This window comes from Condylostylus longicornis, unplaced genomic scaffold, assembly GCF_029603195.1.
Source record: "Condylostylus longicornis isolate FDR11 unplaced genomic scaffold, ASM2960319v2 ptg000048l, whole genome shotgun sequence".
NCBI classification, from domain to species: Eukaryota; Metazoa; Arthropoda; class Insecta; order Diptera; family Dolichopodidae; genus Condylostylus; species Condylostylus longicornis.
In genome coordinates, this window is record NW_026578017.1 from 14,183,006 (window position 1) to 14,208,238 (window position 25,233).

The window sequence follows — 25,233 nt, forward strand, 5'->3', positions numbered from 1 at the left end:
TAAATTCTATTAACCTACATTTTTTTTTTCTCTACATTTTGATTGAAAGCAGAAGTATAACACATTCTTTTGACGAATGTTTTTTTTTTATTATAGTGTTTTAGCGGTATTAAATGAGTTATAGAGAAAAATTTCTCCTATTTAAATATTTTTTTTATATTACTAAAAATTGTATTTTTAATTTTTACGATTCACTCACTCACTAGTCACTATACTCACTACCGGTTTCTCATTTCTTTTGGAAATCTCTTTTCTTGTTTTTTTGTTTTACGAGTATTAACATTTAAGAATGTCACAATATTTAGAGGTCAGCAATTATTATGTTAATTTTATTACATTGTCGACATTTTGATGAAGTAGAAAAAACAACAACGAAATTTAAAACAAAAAAAAAATAATAAGTAATCAAAAATAAAATGAAAAAATTGTTAAATTTGTAGGTTTGCATAAAAGGTTCATGTAAGTTAATCAAATAAAATTATAAATAGTAGTTATATAAAAAAAAACATGTCAAATTTTTGAAATGTCAAAATGCTTAATGTTATGTAGAAATTTAACAAATGTATTATAAAATTAATTGAGTGTTTTAAATGCACACATGCACAATTATTATATTTGTATTTTAACCTCTTATGTACCCTTTTTGTTGCCCTATATAATAGGTTTTAATACTTTATGTTTTGACGAACAGTGTTATGTCATACCAGTAATAGTGATAGATTTTATATAATGTTATACTGTATTATGGTATGTTATGTCATTTCAATTTTATGTAATTTGTTATTAGAAATGACATTTATTATTCCTGAAACTAAACTTTACCTAATCGACGTACAGTTCACACTTCATTCCACATCCTCTTTCCCATAAAATTTTTCTCTCCCTTTTTTATACCCTGCACTTCGTGAAGCGTATATTAACTTTGGTATGGAGTTTGTAACTACTTGAAGGAGTCATCTGGGGTATGGACATATATATATATTCTTGCTCAGCGTAAAATTCTGCGTTGATTTAGACATGTCCGTCCGTCCGTCCGTCCGTCCGATCGCACGATAACTCAAAAACGAACAATGCAATCGACACCAAACTTTCACAAGTTGCTTCTTTTGTGCCAAGGACGAACCCTATTGTTATTGGACCAATTCGGACAACGGGTTCGGGTAGCTGCCATACAACTCAAAGAGTTTATTTTAATTATTTCAAAAACTAATAAAGGTACAAATATAGAATTTTGTATACATGTGTCCAATTATATTCTACATATGCTCTAAAAATTTTAATGAGATAGCTGCACCGGTACGGGTGGCTGCCATACAACTCCAAAAGCAAATTTTTTATATTCGGCAAAATAATAAAGTCAGATTAATGAAACTTGGCAGTTGTGTGTCCAATTATAGGTCAAAGATATTTCTGAAGTTTTGGTGGAATTGCTTGACAGGTTCGAGTGGCTCCCATACAAGTCCAAAAGCTTATTTTAAATATTTGGAAAAGTAATAAAGACAGATTCATGAAACTTGGCAGTTGTGTGTCCAATTATAGGTCAAAAATATTTCTGAAGTTTTGGTGGAATTGCATGACAGGTTCGAGTGGCTCCCATACAAATCCAAAAGCTTATTTTAAATATTCGGCAAAATAATAAAGTCAGATTAATGAAACTTGGCAGTTGTGTGTCCAATTATAGGTCAAAGATATTTCTGAAGTTTTGGTGGAATTGCTTGACAGGTTCGAGTGGCTCCCATACAAGTCCAAAAGCTTATTTTAAATATTTGGAAAAGTAATAAAGACAGATTCATGAAACTTGGCAGTTGTGTGTCCAATTATAGGTCAAAGATATTTCTGAAGTTTTGGTGGAATTGCTTGACAGGTTCGAGTGGCTCCCATACAAGTCCAAAAGCTTATTTTAAATATTTGGAAAAGTAATAAAGTTAGATTCATGAAACTTAGCAGTTGTGTGTCCAATTATAGATCAGATATATTAGCGAAGTTTTAGTGGAATTGCTTGGCAGGTTCGGGTACCTGCCATACAACTCCAAAAGCTAATTTTAAATATTTGGAAAAATAATAAAGTCAGATTCACGAAACTTGGTAGTTGTGTGTTCAGTTATAGATCAGACATATCCGTGAAGTTTCTATAGAATGGTTTCACAGGTTTGAGTAATTGCTATACAACAATGAAAGGTGCAGGGTATAATTCAATCGGTTCATACCGACTGAAACGTTTTTACTTGTTTCTATTTGAATTTATATTTTGTTATCGTAAATAGTAATTTGCATAGATATAAAATAAAATTTTGAAATGAAGTGCAAGGTAAAAGAAAAGGAGCATATCCACTAACAGGTCCTTTAAATTCTGTCCATTTGAAATGAACTTTAGAATCTGTTCTTTATATAGACCTAAAATATATTTTTCTTACAATATTATGTACACAAATTAAAAAACTTTTTCCCCATATTTATATTACTTAGAAAATTTTTGTATACTTTTGTTTCTCAAGCATAATTTTGCCGAATTCTTCCTTTGTTGTTGATGCTACTTTTATTTCAATATTAATATTAACAATTTTTTATTGCCGTTCCACTATTTTTATATGCTTAATATTATTAAAAATTTAAATCAAATAGAATATATTTTATTGTAAACATTCCGATATTAATTTCAAAAGACACAATTAATCTACAATTTAGTAGATCTCAGATAATACTCACATAAACTTGTTAAAAAACTATCGCCTATGAAAACAAATAAGCTTAATTTAAATAATATTTTAATTATAATGGGCACATGGCGCATTTTCACTAATATTAAACACATAAACGGCACTTCTGATCTTTTATAATAAATTCAAAATGTGCAACATAAGCATTTCAAATATTTTATTGTAATATCAATTTCACGTTAATAAAAAAAAAATTTTTTTTTATTTGATATTTTTATTATTTTTTAATAAGAAACAAAAGTTAAAAATTATTACAAAACACCACCATGAATTTCAAAAGAATTAATAAAAAAAATGAATAAAAGGGAAAACGCATTTCATTTCTTAAACATTTTTTCTTTAAAAAGAAAATTCCAAATCATTTTAGATTTTATCTATACTTAGGGATTATAGTATAAGTAATTTGAATATGAGAAGTCAAATACATATGTACAATAAAATGTTAAGAAAGATACAAAAGCCAGAATATGTGATTTCCCCATAAAATTTTCAATTTTCTTTAATATTTTTTTTTTTTGGATTATTTTGTGTTCAGAACATGCTAATTATGCTCGATTTATAATTAATAATTAAGGTTATTAGGACAGAATGTATAAAGATTTAATTACCAATTTTAATATTATATGCTATCAATTTTAAATGGATTCTATGTAAAAAAAAATTTAATATGATTTTCTATTTTATTCTTAAACTCATATATGCGTTTAAAGATGAATTTTGATATTTCTAAATTAGAAATAATTTTTTTTGTTTGCATATTATTCTTCTTTCAAAAGAAATTAATCTTCCGGAGGCATATTTGTGTAAATTAAAATGAAAGGGAGGCGTTCTCAATTAATTCTAGAATTCATTATAATTATTCATAGAATTTTTATATTTTCTGTTTTGTATTTGGTATAAAAATTCAATCAAGATTCAAATATTTTATTAGTCATTAAATTCTAATAATAGTTTGGCACACTTATAAGTTCTATTTGTCTATGATTTTCCCTCTTTTTTAAAAGAAACTATAAAATAAAAAAAAAACATTTTAAAATCATATGCAATTATTTAGAAATTATGTAGAATATTTGATTCAGAATGATTTGAAAAAAAAAATTTATATCCCATTTTTATGTAACATTGCAAGATAAATCAAATGATTTGTGGTTTCGAAATTTCACTGGCGTTCTTAAGTTATTGCTAAATAATACGTTGTTAAATTGTGCAGATACAATTCTTGATCAAGCTATAGTAAAATAAAACGATCTATTGGAATTTTGTAATTGGACATTTTAAGTATTTTCCAAAATTTCTGTTAATTAAAAGTAAATTTTAAATGGAAAAATTGTTTACTTGATTTAGATTTAAAATTGATCAATCTTTTATGCTGTTTGCAAATTATTACAGAAGTTGGATGAAATTATTAGAGTAGTTGGTTTATGAATTTTAAAAATTTGTGTTTCATTCAGAAGACTGTAAAACTTTTCTCGAAAGCAAATGAAATACAATAGAAACTCAAGAAAAATTCGAAAATACTTCCACGCACTTAAATTATAAGTAGCTGCTATGTATGTAAAACATTAATAAATTAGTTTTTGCCAAAATTGTCTATAAAATATTAAAAGAATAATTAAAAAAATTTTTGTGATATTTTTAGTCAAATCTATTTTTGGATCTAATTTTAATATTTTTAAACTTCCCAAATATTTCTTAAGATAATACAATAATGTCATTAGCACATTAGCAAAATACTGGTTTTTTATTCTGTGTTTTTTGTAAATTAAAGCTTCAATCTTAACCTATTTTAAAAATTTTCTTAAAAAAAATTATAATATACTTAAAACTTAAAGAGAGAAAAAAGTTTGCATTTTTGTTTTTAAATTTTTTGTCTTCTATACAGTCGAACTTCGGTTAAATTTTACTATATAACAAAACTAAATAAGTACTAGGATATTCACGATATTCGCAATGGTATAATAACAGAATTTAATAAATTGTTATAATTGCCCAAAAATATTAAGTGTTTAATTTTATTAAGGTTCAAATTAAATTTAATTTAAATCCTTATTCCGACTGGAAGTTTTATAAATTTAATATTTTGTTAATTTAAAGGTCAAGATGATTCATATAGTTTATAAATTTTGTCTAAATGAATACACTTTTCTGGAAATTTTTATAGAATATTATGTACTCTGTTCCTTTTTTTTTAAATTTTCAAAATTGACAAAAAGAAAAAGCGTGATAGACTCGGTTGCAAAATTTTAAAAGGATAAGCCTTTTAAGTTCAAATTACAACTATTTTGCTTATATTATTTAAACTAATCTTCTAATTTATAGTTGAAAAGACAACGTTTGATATATTTTTTAGGATTCCTGATTAACAATTAAAAAGTTACAGAAATATTTTAGTGTAAATTGAAGTGATAAATATGTTATACAAAATCATGTAATATTAAACTTCAGTTAAAACATGCGACACTGTGCAATCAAAAATTTTTCTCAAAATGTATTAGGCGGGATCATTTTGAAAATCCATAAAAAAAATATTTAATAAAGAAAAAATGTAATGGTTTAGTATATCTAGACTCAACTGTTTAATGTTATTTTTAATTTTTTTTTAATTTTAGATTTTTTTTTCATTATTGTTCCTACAGAAAACAAGACAAAAATAAATTAAAAAAAAAATCAAGAAATCTGTCAAACCACATTAAAGAAAATATCAACCTTAACAATGAACTTGCATTTACATAAAATATTTAAAAACAAAAAAATTTAAACAACATTTTAAATTGAACAAAAAACTCTACGTATTCATTAATGGAACACATTTTTAACATAAAACGCAAAGACCAGAAAAAAGTTGTGCAATATTTAAAATCAAAGAAAAAGAAAAAAATAAACAAATTAAAAAATTAAAATATTTAAAACAAAAAAAAAATAAAGAAAGAGAGACAACGGCTGTAAACGATTGATCATTTTTTTTAAATATTCGTGAATATATATATATATATATATATGTATATATATGTATATATAAGCATAAAATGAGCGCCCACGCTCACAAAATCATTGACATCCAAAATGAAAAGAAAACATTTGTTTTTTTTTTTTTTGGATAGTAAAAGTTAATGAAAAATCATAACAACAGCAATAACAGCAACGCAATACACAGCAAACATCGTCAATTTTATATTATAAAGAGTTGAGATAACAATAAATGGCGCAATAATAAAAAAAATAATAAAAAAAATTAAAAATTTTTTTTTTCTTGCTGTGACGCTTTAACCTATTAAATCCCGGCAAAAAAAAAATCATAAATTTAAAAAAGAAAAAACAAAGAAATTATAAATATTTATAACGGTAAAAATTATTCAATATTAATATTTTTTTCAATTTTTTAATTGCAACATATAAAACATACACACAAATATACACATATTCGTGGCAATATTCAACCCGCATAGCAATATTGCTTAATATCAAAAATTTAATTATATTTTTATATACGTGTACACATTATATACATAGTTGTATGTTCAACACCTACAAAAAAATAATTCCCAACATTTTACTAGCACGACATAAAAATAAAAAAAAAATACAAAAATAATCATTTACCTTTATATGGATTTGACAATAATAACAATAATAATAACAATAACAAGAATAATAAGAATAAAAATATGAATTTTATCATGCAATTCTTATTTTGACATTAATGTTATATGTTATGTTATATTTGAATAGTGTAGAGAGACAGATCTGTGCAACTGTGTATATACATACGAGGATATGTATAGTATTTATTTTATTCATTTTATTGATTGTATGATCTGGCGCTCTTTCTCTTTCATTATATTTTTATGTAAATAAAAAGATGATGAGAAAAAAAATCAAAATTTATGGAATTATTTTTAAATATTATTTGTAATTATAATTATATAAGTATTTCGTATATCTATATTATTAAATTTAATACATTTTGAATTTAATAATATTATATATATACTATCTATACATACATAAGTAAAAATAATTATAATTTACATATTTCACTGTTTTTATTGTCATTTTAATTCGAAAAAAAGAATCTACAATATTTACTTATACGTATACATAAATGTGTACACAATAGTAATTATTTTGTTGCATCAAAATGATATTTTATAAATTTCACATTTTGATTGACATTTAAATAATAGTGTTTGTACTTTTATGTGATTATTTTGTGTATTTATATATTGATGCAATTATATATTGCCTTTATGGCAGCAATTTCTTAATAATAAAAATACGAGAGTAAATTGTATAGGTAGACGGGAAAAAAAATTTTTTTTAATAATGATGAATGTTGATCATCTCATAATAAAGTGATGTGCAATAAACCGGAATAATGAAATTTTAATAAAATAATTGAAAATAAAATCAAATATAATTAAAAATCATAATAATAGAAAAAATAAATAAATAATAAAAAGAAAAATAACTGTTTTTTTTCTATAAAAAAAAAAGAAATCATCATGACATCAGTGGCTATGAATATGGTCTTTTTTAAGGATCTTAAAACAAAAATAAAAGGATATATTTTTCATGTATGTATTAATAAAATAAAAATTCATTTTAATAAAATATTTTCATTTATTTTACTTAATTTAAATTAATTACTTTGATGCTAGTAAGTATATAATGTGTATATTAAAATGAAATAAACATAACAGTGCCATGGGCAGTTTCACTTATATATGAAAATTAATTTTATATGTCATTCAAAAGATTTTTACTCTTAAATTAATAAAAATTGAATACTTGTGTTCATAGTTTTTAAAGAAATACTAAAAAAAAAAAAATTGTTTAATTATTACAATATTTTGGAAATAATCCAGTAGGTAATAAAAGTATGATGAGCTTTACGTAACGTACATACTTATATGAACAGTAATTATTATTACTTACGTTAAAATCGGGTATAGTTGTTTATTACATTCGTTGTTATATTGATATGCTGAGTTCAATATTTTTAATTTGCAAATATTCATTACAAAAATTTAATATTTATGTTATTTTACAGGATGTGATACAATTATTATAACAATGTATGTTTTAAGCTCAGTGTAATCAGTGCTTAGTGTAAGCTCAATTATAAAACATATTTATTTTAATATTCTAAATGTTTTATAAGAATACTAACTAGAAATTCTCTGTTTTAAGCGAAAAAATATAACTTAGAAATGAATGCATTATTGAGATAAAGTAGATGAGATAAAGTAGCTAAGATTCCAAAGAATTTTAATATTATTCCACATAATTTCAGGGGTTTTACCTGCGTACTGCATAATACTGATTTGCATGAATAATAATTATTTTATAATATTCAAAAATTTCGCAAAATTTTAAAATATTGGGACTTATTTTGTGAACCGAATGATTAAGTATATATGATATTTATCATAAAAATTTCCAACATTTTATTATGGACACAAATCCTTCAAATTTGAATTGGTTTATGTTTACAACAGTAACAATATTACATATTGGGCTGTGAATAGTGAACTTTTTGCGATAAAGAGCTTGTAGTCATGCACTTGTCTATCATTCTCTACTTATTTCGTTCCTCCGAATAAACCCCCTATTATAACAGTAAACATATTTTACTTATATGAATTTTATTTTATTTTTTTAATGCAAAAACGAAAATTTTATCGTACATAAAAATTTTTTTTTTCTTTGCTGACTCAATTTTATATATTGGTTTATCGGTTTATGAATATTTTCCAATTAATGTATTAAACTAACCATATTCAAAAAAAAGAAAAAATTAAATCTTGTTATTTTATAACAGTCACATACATATTTATTTATATTAACTTATATTATACAAAATATGCAAATGTGTATAAATGTATGAATAAATATAAAAATTAAAACATTTTTATTAAAAAAAAATTCTTTTATTTCTTCATTTTTTATTTGATTTTTCTTTATTTTTATTGAAAATTAATATTTTTCGGATTCATTGGAATTCATTAAAATTAAAAATGTGAATTGAAATTGCTTTTTCATTATAAAAAAAAATCGAAGAAATATTTTTTTCCATTGTAAATTCAAAGAATATAAATTTCATGTCACTAATTTGCAAACTGGAAAATAGTGAAATTAACAGAAATTGAATTTTATGATAAAATCCATTTTGCGTATTTTTATAGTAATTTAATTAATATTAAGTTTTTTAATTGATTGAATTTTAATGGCTATATATAAAAAAATTGTATTTTTTTTTTATTATATGAAGAAGATTTTTTTTTTTTAAAAAAGAAAGTGTAATATGAAGAACTCAATGAATATTTATTTGCTAAAAGCCAATTACAATTTATTATTAAAAAATTGCAATTAATAATTTATCGTAAATTTGGTTTGATTATCTGGTTAAGTTAACTTATTATTATTTAATTTATAACTTTATAATTTAGATTATGACACATCATATATGAATATATGTATGTAGTTGAGATTACAAATATTATAACATTAATAATTCAAATATAACAGGCCAAAAATTTTTAAATAGAATTTAAATTTTCAAATGTATGTACTTAATTTTAAACAAAATGTCAGAGTAATATTGCTTCATCCTTAACTCAAAATGTTCGGAAACAAAAAATTAGATTTTATTTGTTATATGTTTGGTTAAAAAAAAGAGTGTCAAATTTGACGCATGTCTAAAATATTCACATGAACATATAGAACAATTATTCAAAAAAATTAAATTGTTTTACACTTCGGCCCAATTTTTCTTTACAATTAGTTGATCATTTCAGGATCATTAATCACGTCAGGAAACTAAATTATTCTTAACTTTCCTAAATACTTGCTTAAGAATAAAATCTCTGTATCCTCTTTTAAGTTGTTTTTTCTAGTCAAGAATGTTTAATTATCTAAATTTCACTACATATATTCATAAGTACAAAATGTAAATCATGTTATAGTCATTAATGAATCAAACAGAATGTGTTACACCTTCGTCAATATTTTAAACATTAAGAATACGAAGTAATATTTATAAATCGTTAATTAAATTTTATTTAATTTTTGCAAACTGTTAACACACAGTTTTTACACATGATTTGAAGAACTTCATTCTTTGTGGGAATGGTTTCAAAGAACACATATCAAATTTCATTCCCGGCACCTTTAGTCTCTTAAAAAAGTTTTGAAATAAAAATATGTATAATATTTGTTCAATTAACTTCAACAACTTCGAAAATTAAAGCATTCACAAAAAAGGGTATCAGTTAGTTCCTTAAATATGGTAAAAAATATAAAATCGGCCCCATTAATTCATTGTTTTAACACCCTGCATTTATATATTAAATTTCAAGAAAACAGGTTGATTATTTCTCTTTATATGCGCAAAAATGTATATTTGACACGTATTAAACGTTCAGTTGCTGGCACCTGATTTCTTCCAAAAGTTAGGGAAGCATTTATATAAAATTTCATAAGTTAATCTGTTGAATATTTTCTTCAAAATTAAAAACGGCCGACAAGCAACGACATCTTACTAAAAATAGTTTATTTGCGCTTCTCTATCGTGGAGAAGTGTGTTTTGCATCGAAAATTCAATATGTAAAATTTGGTGTAATCCCATAACCTCCCTTATTATATGCAATGCGTTCGGAAAAAAATAGTTTAGCATTTACTAATGATGTAAAAAACTAGACATTAACTAAAAAAGTGAACCTTATAGAGCAAAAAAATTTTAAATTTTGCTCAAATTAACTGTTTTGTTTCACTCTTCTCCTCTCTTTCTCATTGCTTTTTTTTCTCTGTTTCTGTTATTTAATATTTACTTTTCCTCGTTACAACAAAATTAATGAGAGATTTTTTTCAATCCGGAAATTATTAAACTTTCAACTGATATTTAAAATGGATAATCGCACATAACTACATATATTTACAATTTTATATACACAATCACATAACTCTCTATATTCTTTTTTAAGTAGTTGGTGTTACCATAAATTACATTTAACAGAAAATAACAAAGGTTATTTATAGTTCATGTAATCGTTTATCCATCCACAAATAAAAAAAGATAAATTTAATATTGCAATCGAAGCAAAAAATAAAAACAAAACAAAAAAAACAATAATTATTGTCCAGAGACCACTAATATTTGAGATAAAGTGAAAAAAAAACCAATAACAAAAATTTGAGAAAAACTACAAAAAAAAAAAAAACTATAATTCTTCACTCATCAATCCTAACCGAGAGCATTAAGACTTTTAACACAGCATCAAGCATCTCCCGCAGGTGTTATCTAATATTGTAGTTAAAAAGGTACACAGGTGAATATTTGTGTAAATTATGTGGGTATGTGTTTTTCTTTTACCTTATTTTTTCGTCATTTAATCATTAATTTTTGTATAAGTATTTTTCTTTATCGCATTGTTTTTGTTTTGTTGTATAGGATATGCACTAAGAGTAAACTTGCAGATTATAAATCAATAGAGTAGCACATTTACCTTAAACATTTTCTGCCATTCAAACACTTCTTTTATTTTAAAGTATACGTAGTTAATGGTAAATAAATTGTATTATTCTCTTAAGATATTTCTCTCAATAAAATTTATCCTCCTTTTGCATACATTTAGGATGAAAACTTAAATCTTAAGAAGCATTAGTAATTGTAATGATAGAAGTCATCGATTTGTTAGATTAGTTAAGATAAAAAGCGAGATTGTCTTATAAAAGTCATTAAACATCTTTACATTGAGGGGGGTGAGAGGGAAATAAATAAAAACACTCTTCTGAAGAAAGAATATTTTCTTTAAGATTAACTATTGCTCTTATGATGAAAACCGACATATAGATGATGAAAATTGTTAGAAATGCGCTTAAAAACTAAAAGTAATTTTTAAAACGAAAGATAATTTTTTTATTTTTGCTCAGGAATTTTATTTGAAAATTGCTTTATTTCAAGATAAATTTCTTCAAATACTTAATTATCCTGAGTTCAATATTGAATATGAATGTCACTTTTTGTGGTATGTCTACACCATCAGGGTCATTACAAAAAAAAAAATTAAAAAATTGTAAAATTTGAGTGAAAATTACGCACAAGTCCAGTAACTATCCCAATCAAATTTGGTCTCGATTAATTAATTAATTCAAATTTAATGCTTAAATAAAATTTTTCAAATTCTTGTAAGCCGAAATGCAGATTGAAAATTAGATGCTAGCTTTGAGTAGCTTTGGTGCAAAAAATATAATTTTTGTTTCTTAAATTTTTCTTGAAATTTTAAACTTTATAATATTGTTAATTTGGCTAATGAAACTAGTAGATATCTTCAAAAAATATTGATATTTTGTAAAAAAACTTGACTTTACAAATAAAGCTCCTGTCATGTCATACTTTATAGTTAATTCGTATACGTCCCTGACAATACCGTAAAAATACTGTTTTTATAACCGGCTTTTTGTTTAATTTTTGTTTTTATTTCTAATGATTTCTATTTTTCCGATTTTGTAACTTAAAAAAAAAAACCAAAAAAAAAATTAATTGAACCTGCAAAACTTTTTTTTTCACTCATTTCTTTATCTCTTTGGTTATAAATTAACAAGTAGAAAAACAGTTTTTTTTTTGTTTTTTCTTCTACATCTAATCCTGCATTCAATATTGTTTTTGTTGATTTATAGGTAATGAAGCAAAATCATATACATACATATAAAACAACAGCGAGTAAAACAAATTAAAAACAAAGCAAAAAAAAAATTATATAGAAACAAAAGCCCCAACAGGCTAGACACTGTAATTCAGTAAAAAACTTTCTCTTTATTGCAATAAAAACCTAAAAATCATGACTTCTTTTTTTTATGTTGTTGTTGTCGCTGATATTTTTTTTCTGTTTTCCTTTTTTCCCATTAATTTTCTTTATAATCATTTAAGCGATATCAGCATAGCAGCAGCAATGAAAAAAAAATAAAACAAAAATCAACTCCTGTAGCATGCCAGATGAATAATTCATTAAGGAATACAATAGAATTGTAATAAAACTTCTAAAAGAATAAGCATTAAAAGTTTTAATTGTTTGGACAAAGCACTTTGCTAACTTTGCAACCTTACGAAATATCAAATTTTATTGTCTAATAATATTATGTGTATAAAGTTTTTGATTGAACTTTACATTTGAATAGATTATTACATTAGAATAGAAGCCGCAAATTCATTGCGCAGAAAAATTGAGCAGAACATTCTACCCCAAATTATTTTAAATTAAATATTGAGTACAATGTTTAAATTTAATATTGAGTACGACTCTTATTGAGTACAATGTTTGTTTGAATATTATACTCAACTTTACTCTTGAATCTTCTTTTTATCTTTGTTATGTATGAATCTTCAAAAGCTCTGCATAACATATTTTGAACAATATAACAATATTAATTGCTTTATCCTATTTATTAATAAGCTCATGCAAACACATTCATCTTAAATGTAATTAAAATAATGGACTTCTGTAAACATTTGAAGATTTGTCGAACAACTTATTTTCGATGAAGCAGTGAATCCAGATCTATTATTAGACAATTGATTTTGTATCCAAGTTTAAATATGTAGCTTATGCATATTTATCTGAAGTTTTGCTTAAACATATATATTTTTTCCCGAAATTTCAAAAATGTTATTTATTATTAATTTCCACCACCTAAAATAAAAAAAAAATTTTTTTGAACAGTTTAAATCTTAAAATTACAATTAAAATATGTTGAATGGCAACGTAGTACAGTTTTTGTTTGAATAGAAAAGAAAAGACCTTTTAAATAAAAAAAGCGGTTATCTGCCGGTTTTTGAAGGTTATATGTAATATACACGAGTACAACAAAATGTGGTAGTCGAATTACAGAAAAAGAAAATAATAATGAAAATAAAAACAAAAAACGAATAGTCAAAAATTGAGTTATAAATGAATGTGGAATTGAAAATCGAATTCGGAATTGAACTATTGAAAAATCAAGAATGAATAGGATTTTGCTGCTGTTGACTGTGTGATCGCTTTTATTATTTCCAATAATTGGAATTTTTTTTTTTGTTTTTGCCCCTTTTGTTGTTTTTATCGCTTATTCTTTTCACCACGTCCGTACAATATGTAATCCTCTCTTTAACCTTTAATATTTTTTTTTTCCTAGTGTTATTTTCAATACAAAAATGAAAAATATTTGGATGCATTGTACTTATACAATGTGGTCAGCTATTGTTGAGTATTAAAAATTACAAAAGAATTCCAAAGCGAGTTTACAATTACAATACAAGTTCAATAAAACAACAAAAGCATTCAAAAATACCAAATATCACACAGTAAAATACCGTTTCAATATAAATTAGTTTTTTTTTTTAATTTAACTGCAATTTATCTGTTTCCAAAAACAAAAAATTAAAAAATAAAATGGAACAATGCGATTTTATTAAATTCATGAAGCAAAATCAATTTATTATTAATTTAGTTATAAAATTGTAAATGAAATGAAAGTAACCGCGAGTAAGCACATTAATTTCTTTATACTATTTTAAGTTTACTATTTTACTATTACCTTTATTATAGCCAATTTTGAGTGAATCTAGCATACATATTTATCTCGTAATGCGGCTAAGCTTTTAATATAGACATCTGGGTATAAGTATTCACATAACTATTCCAAGCAAGCATTCCAATAATTATGCTATACAAATTTTTTGTATTAATTTGTATTTAAATTTCTTTACTTCTCTATCGATAATTGTAATGGACAATACAAAGATCTTTACCCTTTATGCTTAATTTTCGAATTGGGAGTGTACAAATGACTGTTATACTTAGTATATCTTTATGTAACCTTAAATAATTAAAAAATTACATAATTTAAACTCAATTCAAATAAATTATTTTTAAATCAATAATATTTTAGAACACGAAATTAGAATGTATGTATTTGATTACGTACGGCTAAAGCTATGCAATATTTAAACAATGATGTCATTTGAACATCATTTGAGATTTTCTATGAATAGCATTTCGTCATAACACCAAAATGGCGTTATAGAAATATTGTCAAAAAGAATATTACTTGTTGAGTTCCTCATTAATTATTTCAATAATCCAAAAAAGAAAAGCTTAAAAATATTATCTAAACTATATGTAGGTAATATGTAGCAGCATATGGTTACTTATTTTTATATTTTTCGCAAATGGTTAGCAACTAATTAAGGGATTTGCAAAAAAAAAGCAAAAAAAAATGCTTACTAAATTAATTTTTTTATTCTTTTTCTTTAAAAAGTAAAAGCCAACGTAAATTTTCATATCTGAAACGTCGTCGCGTGTAAAAAGAAAATATCTAAATCAATCGCGATTTATTTTTTGCTTGTCTACCTTAAATTTAGTTCCTAAATTTTTTTTTTTGCTGTTTTTTATTGCTTTTTTCCTTATCGTGCATTTTGTTAATTTTATTTTTTTGTTTTATTTTTAATTTATTAATTTTTTTTAATGTGTGTGTCTAGTAAGCTCTTTAATTATTGCTTGAAAATCAAATTTATTAAATAAAATAAAAAACTAAGTACTTTTTTTTTTATTTTCCTTTAGTATTACGGTTATAAAAAGGTAAGCAACAAAAAAAAAATAAATTTTGGTCGATTTGACGAAAAACTATAAATGTGAAAATTTCGATTCAAATAATTTTCAAACCTAATTTTGTTGCCATATTGAAAAATGTAAAGTTCAATGAACTTTTTAATTGTTGTACTCAATAATGAATTTTTTTTTCCTACTTTATGTATGTATGTAAATAGAAATACATATGTATGTACATATGTATGACTAGCTCCTAAAATCAATACTTAACCTACCTTTTCTTATTAATTTACCTGTATTTTTTTTTTCTCTCTTTTCTTTAAAATTTTTTGGCTTTGCTCTGACTTTTCCCTTCCTTTTATACCATTTTAATAACTCTTTTTTTTTTTTAAGAGAATTTTTTTCTTTGAGTGAATTTTTTTTTTTCATACAGAGAGTGAGAGACAATGATGTATTGTAACTCGTAAGTAGGTGAATATTTTACACATGTGGTCTTTAATTACTTTTATTGATTTTTATTGTAATATAACAGAGTAATCAGTAGTTATATATTTAACCAAAGTTACGTATAAAAGAGTTATACAGTTTAACATTTAAAAGTATATGTAAACGTTTTCACCAGTGCAATGTAAAAACGTGTAATAATGTACGTATGTGAAATAATGACGGATGTTAAAAATTCAACAAAAAATTTTAATTTTAATCTGCAAATTGAAAGTAAAAGTAAAAAAAATTTTTTTTCTGTTATACATAGAAGTGTTCGTAACTTGTTTTTTTTTTCTGCTTTTGATTTTTAATGTAATTTTTTTTTTTATTTTTTAATTGAGTGTTATAATGCAATTTTTTTTCTTTTTAAAAATTTTTTATATAAATTTTAAATAACTGTAATAAAATTAATTAAAATATAATTACAAAAAAAATATATAAAAAATTTTGTGGGAATTTTTGATATTTCCCTTACTTCTTTAATATTTTTTTCCTTTTTTTTTTTGAATTTTAAATTTTGGTATAAAAAATTTGTGAAAAATTGGCAAATAAAAAAAATCTAAATAATTTTAATAGTTGGATACACGCTTAGCTCTCAAGTATTAATGCCAAGATTTGGGTAAATCATTACGGTATACTGTCAATAGGTGGTTTTGTACCGAGTACTGAAATAATGTGACATTAAGTAATGATGTTTGAGGTTAAATTAAAAATTAACTTTAGAATTTGTGATTCGATATTCACCGATTTGACTTCGATTATTTTTCATTATATAGACATAAGTAAAACCTGAGTATTTTTGTCGCTTGTCTGTAAAACAAGTAATCAGTCGGTTAAAAGGTGAACTTTCTATACGTAATAACTTTGTTTTGAATTTTTAAGAACGCAATTTAAATTTTAGACATATTGTTCGAATTCAATTTTCCAATTAATGAATTAGTTTAAATAAAAATACATTAAAAAAGTATTAATATAAATATTCTGAGCCATAAATTCAAATTCAATTTTAATATTTTCTATTCACAGAGCTCATATTATAAAAAAATTTCTTTAATTATTACAAGAATTTCAAGGATAAATTAAATTTTATCAAAAAAAAATCTGTAATAATAAAATACAGGAGCAAGGGATTTGAATTTTAATTACGAATTTCTCCCTATTTCGTTTTTACAGGATGATTATTAAGTCCAGGGTGACTTTCAGTTATCAGTTATAATTGCTACAATTATGAATTTAAAGCCAATTCTTTAAGCCTACTCTTTGTATGGTATAAGATTTCTAATTTTTCATTAATTCATAATATTCTCTAAGTCCAAGAGGTATTTATCTACATTCTTCGCTTTATACTTTTCAATACCTACGATACGTTTATTTATTAGCTTGGAATTTATACGCTTTCTTTGTAGTTCTGCTTAACAAAAAAAGGTCAGCGCCGTCTTATCATGTTTGTAAAAATTTATTTGAAAATTATTGAGTTTATAGTTAAAGTCGCTTAATTGACTTGTTTTTTGTTGTCACCTGATAATTTTTAAAAAGGATTTCAAACCTAATTGAATGTATTGATTATACAAAATGAAAAGGATCAATTACAAAAGTTTGCATTTTTTTTTCACAAGTTTCCGGTTTTCCTGCCGAACAATTTTTTTTTGTTTCTATCTCACATTTGAATCGTTTTTTGTAATAGGATATGAAGTTACCGTTTGAAAGGTATGTAAATATTTTTTGTTAATGTGATTTTTTTTTAAATATCGCGGTATATGTATATTTGTTTTAATTTCCGCCCTTAATCAATGTGAAGAAAAAAAAACAATCTACTAAAAGAATAAAAAAAAAGACAGGAATTTTATATCAACTTTTGACTTATCACGCAGTATACAAGAAAAAAGTCTGTGAACACTGAATATTTTTACGCATAAAATTTACAGGGCAACAAATTTTTTCAAGAGCTCAAATTGAAATTCTGAAAAAAAAAAAAACAAATAATTTAAATGCTTTCATATTTCAGGAAAAAAATTTTTTTTTACAAGAAAATAATTTTTTTCAAGATAAAAAAAAAATTAAAACAAAAGAAGGGACAAAAGAAATAAAATTGTAACTTTTAAAAAAAAATATCAAAACTAAGACTCTTGAGGGTAAATACTCGTACTGATAAGTTCAAAGAACATATGTTAGGTCATGTTGTAACATAAAAAAAAAATTTTTTTTAACCTTGAAATAAAAATTTTGATAAGAATTTTATGCTTGTTTTTTTCGTTATAATTTTATCTAAGTAGGAATTTTTGTATATTTGAAATTTGTCTTTAATGTGATTTACAACGACTGAGTCGTTTGAAAATACTTATGGCAGAAATATTCCAACAATACTTTTAGATATGTTGAAAAATATTCATATAATTTAAATAAAACAGAGAGAAACCTTATTAGTGAAAAGCAATTTGCTATTTCCTTCAAACGAATGAATCATTTATGAGGCATAAAGTTTATACAGAGAACAAAATTTTCGAAGGGCATTTATTGAACGTTCGACAAATTTATATTTGATATTTTGAAGACCATACATAATATGTAGCTCTCCGATTTCGAAGATCTCTGTTACTGCCTTGTTCTAACCAATTTATACCTTCAGATAATGTAATGATCTTGGATTAGTTTTCTAAAAAATTTTTGCTATTGTTAGTATGCAAATCAAATGCATACTAACTATAAATTTATATTCCTAAATACTTAATTCAATAAAATTAGAATTATTTCAATACGAGTTTTGAGTTGATAAAAGAATTTTTCAATTAAGACATTTAAAAAATTTTGTATAATTAAGTAATGTGCATTAATGACTAAAAAGTCTATAAGACGTACAATATTATTTAAAATTTTCATTTTGTGTTCACTGACTCTTGGGCTCATTCGACACTGGTTCTGTTTTTGTCATTATAAATTTGTTGTATACTTGCTATGTAAGGATGCCGTTCAACTTGTAGTAAAATTCTAATATTGTAGTTACATTAATTGAATTTAAGGTTCCGTCTTTCATGGTTTTGATTTCCAAGCTTTCAAATTTTCACTCTATTTGATGTTTTTTATTTTATATTTTTTTTTATTATAAATTTTCTTTTTTATTAATTAAATTACAAAATTACAAAAAATTATAGATTTCCTAAGGTCAAATAGAAAACTAATAAATTCAAATAGATAGGCCCTACTATAGCAACTGTGCATGTTCAAATGACTCATAAAAAAATTGTTCAATGGCTGTAATAATTTACATCGTATGTATATGTATAAATTGCCATACATATTGTTACGTGAACAATATTATTTGTTACTTGATTATAGTTTACAGTTGAAAATCAAATTTGCTGTAAGAATGATGTTCTCAAATATATTTTTGTTCTTCTAAGTTAAAATGTTTTAAGTTGACTAAAAAGGAAATTGAGAAATTACAGTTTTTTTTGTGAATATATATGTGTCAGTTGCTCTAATTCTAATGATATTTACTCTTGCCCCCTAAACTGATAATTGGAACTACATTTTTTATTCTCTTTAACTACTTCTTCAAAATTTTCTTACTGAAAACAAAAATTTCACTTTTTATTAAATTTTTTATTAAAAGCTAAACAACCATTCTACAAATATTTGACGTCAATATAAACAACTATATGTTAATTACTTTGTTAAAAAATTATTATAGATCCAAAGTAACCTTACTCATCTCCAATGGCTAAATTGGTTTTTACTAGTAACTGTTACAGGATATTAGAATACTATCCTCTTATCTTGTTATTGAATTATGTGTATTGAAGTTCAGGCAGCTTTTACTATGTGTAAACAAATAAAAATTTTAATTATTATTTTAACAATAATTAAAATTTTACACATTAAACACCCTGTTTGTAAATTACAACTTTAAAATTTTTTTGTAATTGTATTAGGTACTTATTTGTTTGGTTAATTAATTGATAGAAAAATTTTTACTTTCCTATTGTTACTGTAATTATATACGTATGTACGTGTATACGTACACATTTTACTTTATACAAAAATGTTCAATGAATCATTTTAGTGATTTTATGTTTTCCACTCACAATACTACTGTAATTAGAAGAAAGTGAAATCAATTGTTATTAGACTGCCTTCTCTCTCACTAGATGATTTTATTATGAGACTAGAAGGAAAAAAATAAAATGTTACGTGATAGCATGTAATATTTTCAATTGTTATTGAACATTTTGTTGTCTTCAACAATGTTATAAAGAGTGTATAACAATTAGTTAGAGAAAAATGAGAAGAAAAAAATGCATATATACACATACTACTTAAAGACTTACTTATTTGTTTTATTGCTTCAAGAATTTATTAAAAACAAAAAGATAAAACAAGTTTTTATTGTTTTCAATGCTTGACCACATTTGAATAGCTTTTCATTGAAAATGTTAATATTTGACTTACATTTATAAATTACATGTGTTTCTTTCTATTTTAATATTTATGAGCTTTAAATATTTTATTAATATGTAATTGAAATTGTAAATTAAGTGACTCGATTTCAATATACAAGTACACACTTAAATTTATTTAAAATTTTTTATGTTAATACTTACAAGTACTTGTAATGCTATATGTAGAAATGTCTGCATATATGTCAAGTTTTCAATTAAAATTTCAATTCAATCTTTGATTGTAAACTTGTTTAAGCTGGTAATGAAATGATTAATATATTTATGTAGGAAATGCTATATACATTTAATAATTTTTCGAAACCATACAGTAAAGACTTTAAATATTATAATACACATATGGACTTGTTTCAGCTGAGATGGCTTGCTTAAATTAAAGTAACATTGATTAGTATAAAATTTTTATTAATTTTTAAATAAAAATTTCAATATTGAATTTCTATATTACCAAAATATTTAATTTTATTATTTTCTTTTTCTTTCCAGGTAAGTGTCGTCCACAAAATGTTCAAATTACAAAATAATAGATAATTAATTGATAGAAAACTTCAATTCATAATTAAATTCAGGTAATATCTAATTAAATTTAGAAACAATCAACATTATAAGAAATCATGAATTGGCTGGACTCCGTTGAGGTTATATTATAACTTTTATTTTCACCAAACTGTTTTATGATATCATCTTAAACATCAACGTATTGTAAAACAATAGATTTAATTGCAAATATTTGTTCGCCATGAATAAGATGTTATAAAGTACATTAGGTATTTGCAAATAGAACAAAGATCATTTACAGTTTGAAAAATTTCTCTATCTTAATCTGTAATCGTATACTCGTACCTTTCTTTAAATGTACATACAATACTTAATGTGATTGTTATATTAAGAAAATTATACTTATCCCAAGTCTCACATATTTTCAAGTCACGCATGTGAGTTATTTTAAATGAACGACTTTTTTGTTATCTCCATTATAACTCTCCTAAAATGGGAAAATTATTGAATTTTAAATGTCAGAAATCAATCTTAAACTTTTTGACGAGAAAAAACAGTGTTGATCATGTCAACTCTGCGTGATACCGGTATAAAGTTGTTATCCAATTGGTAGATTTATAATACGCTTCGACAATAAATTCGGTCATAAATAATACGTATACATGCCACATTACTGTAAATTTAACAGTTTCTAAGATATAAAAAAAAAATTATTAAAGTTTTTAGCAGCTATCACTCCGAATCAAGAAATTTTAACTATTTTTTTACTATTGCACATGGTAGTTCCAATAATATATACTTGTTTGTACGAAACATTTGTTTTATAACTTCAATCATTTCTGAGATAATGCCAAATAACTTTTAAAGTTGTAGTCCAGCAGCCAAACCACTGCCTCGGTCAATTACAATTTAAATATAATTTCAGTTTTTTCTATTTAAACTCTTTACTGAAAATTTAGTGAACTTAGCTTAATTAGTTTCTGAGTTATCGTTGGGACGGACAGATGAGCAGACGGACAGTCATGTTTTGAAATTGAATTTATACTGATCAAAAATATACACTTATGTATAGATATAATACTAATATAGGTGTTGTGAACAATAACATATCATAGAATTTGTGTTGGGTAAGTGGTAACACGTCTTACGCAAACTGCTTTATTATACAAATCAAAGTACAACTTTGATTTGTCATTGATTCATTTTGATTCATTTCAAGTCATTGAAAAAATTATTTTGCTAAAATAAAATTTAATATTGAAGATCTAAGATTCTTTTGAAAGTAGAATAATTGAATTGTCCATTATTTCTTGATTTATAGCGTTCATATAAATTTTTTTTTGTGAAAATTTTTCAGATTTTTCAATATTTTCGCATATTGATTGTGCGTGTGCATAACATTTTGAAATAGTTTCAAATTGTAGTGCAATTATTTCAAGATTATTTAAAAATAAAAATTAAATGTTATGTTTTAGTTATCAAACAATTTAATTACCTATACTTTCTTGGGTACATTAAAATAAATGAAATTTTTTAAAATTTTTCATGTTCTTTTCGAAAAGAAAATTTCTTTTTACAATTACATACTAGCTATACGATAAAAAATTTTCGCAATAACATAAAAACCGTGAAAGTATTTTGTAAAAATTTGCATTCAAAATAATTACACTTCAGAAAAAACTTGAGTGTTTTCATTTAAAACATTTATTTTTTCTATAATTACAAGTTTTACTAAAAATTTTATTTGAATTAAATTTTTTAATTATGGTTTTTGTTTTTTCAAGTAATAAAATAATTTTGCTTAAGCAATAAATTTTTTTTAGCCATCTTTATATTGACGTTAAATATGAGCTCTAATTAATTTATTACAGTGGTGAATATTTCGTAATTTCAACAGCAACTTTGAGTTTAAAATGTAATTAATGAAAAAAGAAAAATGTACTCAAAATGTACTTTTTAATTTTTCATATTTCTTTGTGTTATTCAAATTTGCACGTTTGACTATGCAAATTTGTAAGTTTGACTATGCAAATTTTATTCAGCACCTATAATATTTTTATTTTAATTATTATAATTTTTACAAGAAATTTTTTTCTTTTATTTTGAAAAAAAAAATTAAATAAAATAAAAACCACAAAATATAATCGCACAATAAACTTACGCACACATTAATAAAGAAATAAACAACAAAAAGCACAACTGTAATGTGAGTAGCGCTATCATGTCATGATGCAACTTTGTATTGAAAAATAATAATGTACATAATAAACTTATGAGTAATTACTCAAAAAAAAAATAAAAAAAAAATTCACTCATGTGGTTTAACAATAATTTTCTTACAATTACTTTGCAATTTTCTTTATACATAATTCTAATTATCTTAAATTATTAAATAATTTATAATTTAAATTTTTATTCAATTCACATCTACAATATATTGAATCTTTTAACTTAATTATTTGTTATGAAACAGTGTGGTCTCGAAAAAAACTGTTTGTGAGAACACACAATAGAAGAACCTAAAGTAAATTTTTAAATGGAATGATACGTTTTGAATTTAAATGATTTTTTGGGAATATTCGTGCTCTTTGGTTCTGAGGAAAAACTGATAAAAATGTTCGAACTGCATGGCAACTAGAGCCAATTTCATTGCCGTTCTCAGAAAATCTGCATAGGAGAGAACTAGAATATGCCCTGTTTATGCAGACGGTATTTGAAATTTTAATGAAATTGTGAGATTTTTGTATACATACGTTATATAATTTTGTCAGAGTGAGAGAGTATTGTAAGCACGATTTTAATTAATCTCAATTTCATTGCTATTTTATCAGTACTTGTTTTAATACTCCAAACGTCCATGCACAATATATCGTTTACAAAATTCAATATACAATAATTCGTCGTTTTACTGTACCTACATTACACAAATTTTTATTTCAAATTAATAATTTACTTGTGTATATTTCACTTGTTATAAGTATAAAAATAAAAGAAAAAAATTAATCAGTTTAATGCTGGGAAAATTTTTTTCTGTGAATGAAATGTTATTATTAATCCGATTGATTAAATCCACATTTCATTTTCAATTAATTTTAAATTCGAATCAGTGAATCAAGTTACAAATCAATAAATATTTATGAAATGCCATTATTAATCATGGTATACAACACATAATATTAGTGGCAGTTCGGAGTTCCTTAATAATGCCATTTGTGTTTATTATGAATATTTAAATATAAAATTTAAGAAAGTTATGGAATTTTTAAGAAAATAACAGAAAAATTATATTGTTTACTATAAATATTCAATTTTACGTAAAGTCTTCATTCAAAACGAGTATAGAGTTTTATTTTCTAAATAAAAATTTTAAATGAGAATTAAAGACAGATTTTATAGAGCCAATTATACGATACTTGTGCGAAAGCTTACAAAAGTTATATACAAAAAGGGAATTCATTTAGGTATTAATAAGTGCCTGAACTTCTTCGAAGTTGCTTTATCTAAATTAGAGCGTAGCACATAATTACATAAGCTGTTGGAGCAAAATGTAATAAGTTTTTTTTTTAAATTTTTAAAATAAAATTGTATTTAATTTTTTATTTATTTTCTGTTTATTATACCTAATCGCTCACGGCTTCTCCTAAATAAAGTCTTATTATTCGCCATTTTCCCAATTATCTTTGAAGATTACCGAGTTAAATTGGTTTCAAATCAAATATTCTTATTTGAAGTTGTTTGATTCTCTTAAAGGTGTCTTATAATTAAAAAGAAGCAAAAGATACCTAAAGAATATCATATGGAGCCTTGAAAGCTGGAAGTCACGGGTTTGCTTTAGAAATGTTTATATTATCTTAATTGATTTTAGTACTTGTGTATATAGTTTATGTTATAAAACATAAACTATATACTTTTATGTAGCTATATAATGTAATAAATCTTGTTATTAAAACCAAGTTACATAAATTTACAACCTTTTCTGTATAATAATTTCCAAAAGAAATTTTCACATTACAATTTTCTACTTCAAAATTATTATGTATAAATTGTATTTAATTAAAACTGATCACGTTTATTCACTTTAATGAACCTTATAATAATTTCATTAATAATTTCTATTAATTTTATTTCTGATATTTTGTAAGTAACCTCGAAAACTGAATGTTATGGATGTACGATATTTTAACACATTCAATAAATCTTTTTATAGGTTGGCGAAATTTTAAGCCTCTCAAAAATTTTTCTTATACAAATACCTTTACAAATATTATAAGCATGAAAAAAATCAGTTAACTTGGAAAAAATATGTATGAATTCGCATGAGATTAGAAATTAATATTATGCACAAAAAATGTTACATACTCATTGTAATTACTTATACAAAAAAAAACTAACTACCGGATTAATTTTTATTGTGAACAGTAAAAGCCAAAAAATGTTCTAAAAATGGAAGTTTTCAATATAAAATAAATCTCTACTGAAAACAAACGTAGCAAC

At 23.8% G+C, this 25,233-nt stretch overlaps 1 protein-coding gene across 4 annotated transcripts in view; it reads left to right on the plus strand.

Moving 5' to 3' along the window:
* The window catches only part of LOC129610990 (serine/threonine-protein kinase N), a 137,797-nt gene that overhangs the window by 23,590 nt on the left and 88,974 nt on the right, over window positions 1-25,233 (plus strand). For 2 of the 4 annotated variants that reach the window (XM_055523866.1, XM_055523869.1), the window contains exons 2-3: window positions 5,327-6,059; window positions 7,012-7,291. In XM_055523866.1, the coding sequence (XP_055379841.1) occupies window positions 7,220-7,291 (72 nt within the window). In that variant the 5' untranslated portion in view covers window positions 5,327-6,059; window positions 7,012-7,219. The remainder of the gene's footprint in view (window positions 1-5,326; window positions 6,060-7,011; window positions 7,292-25,233) is intronic. The other 2 variants (XM_055523870.1, XM_055523868.1) reach the window with 2 other exon arrangements.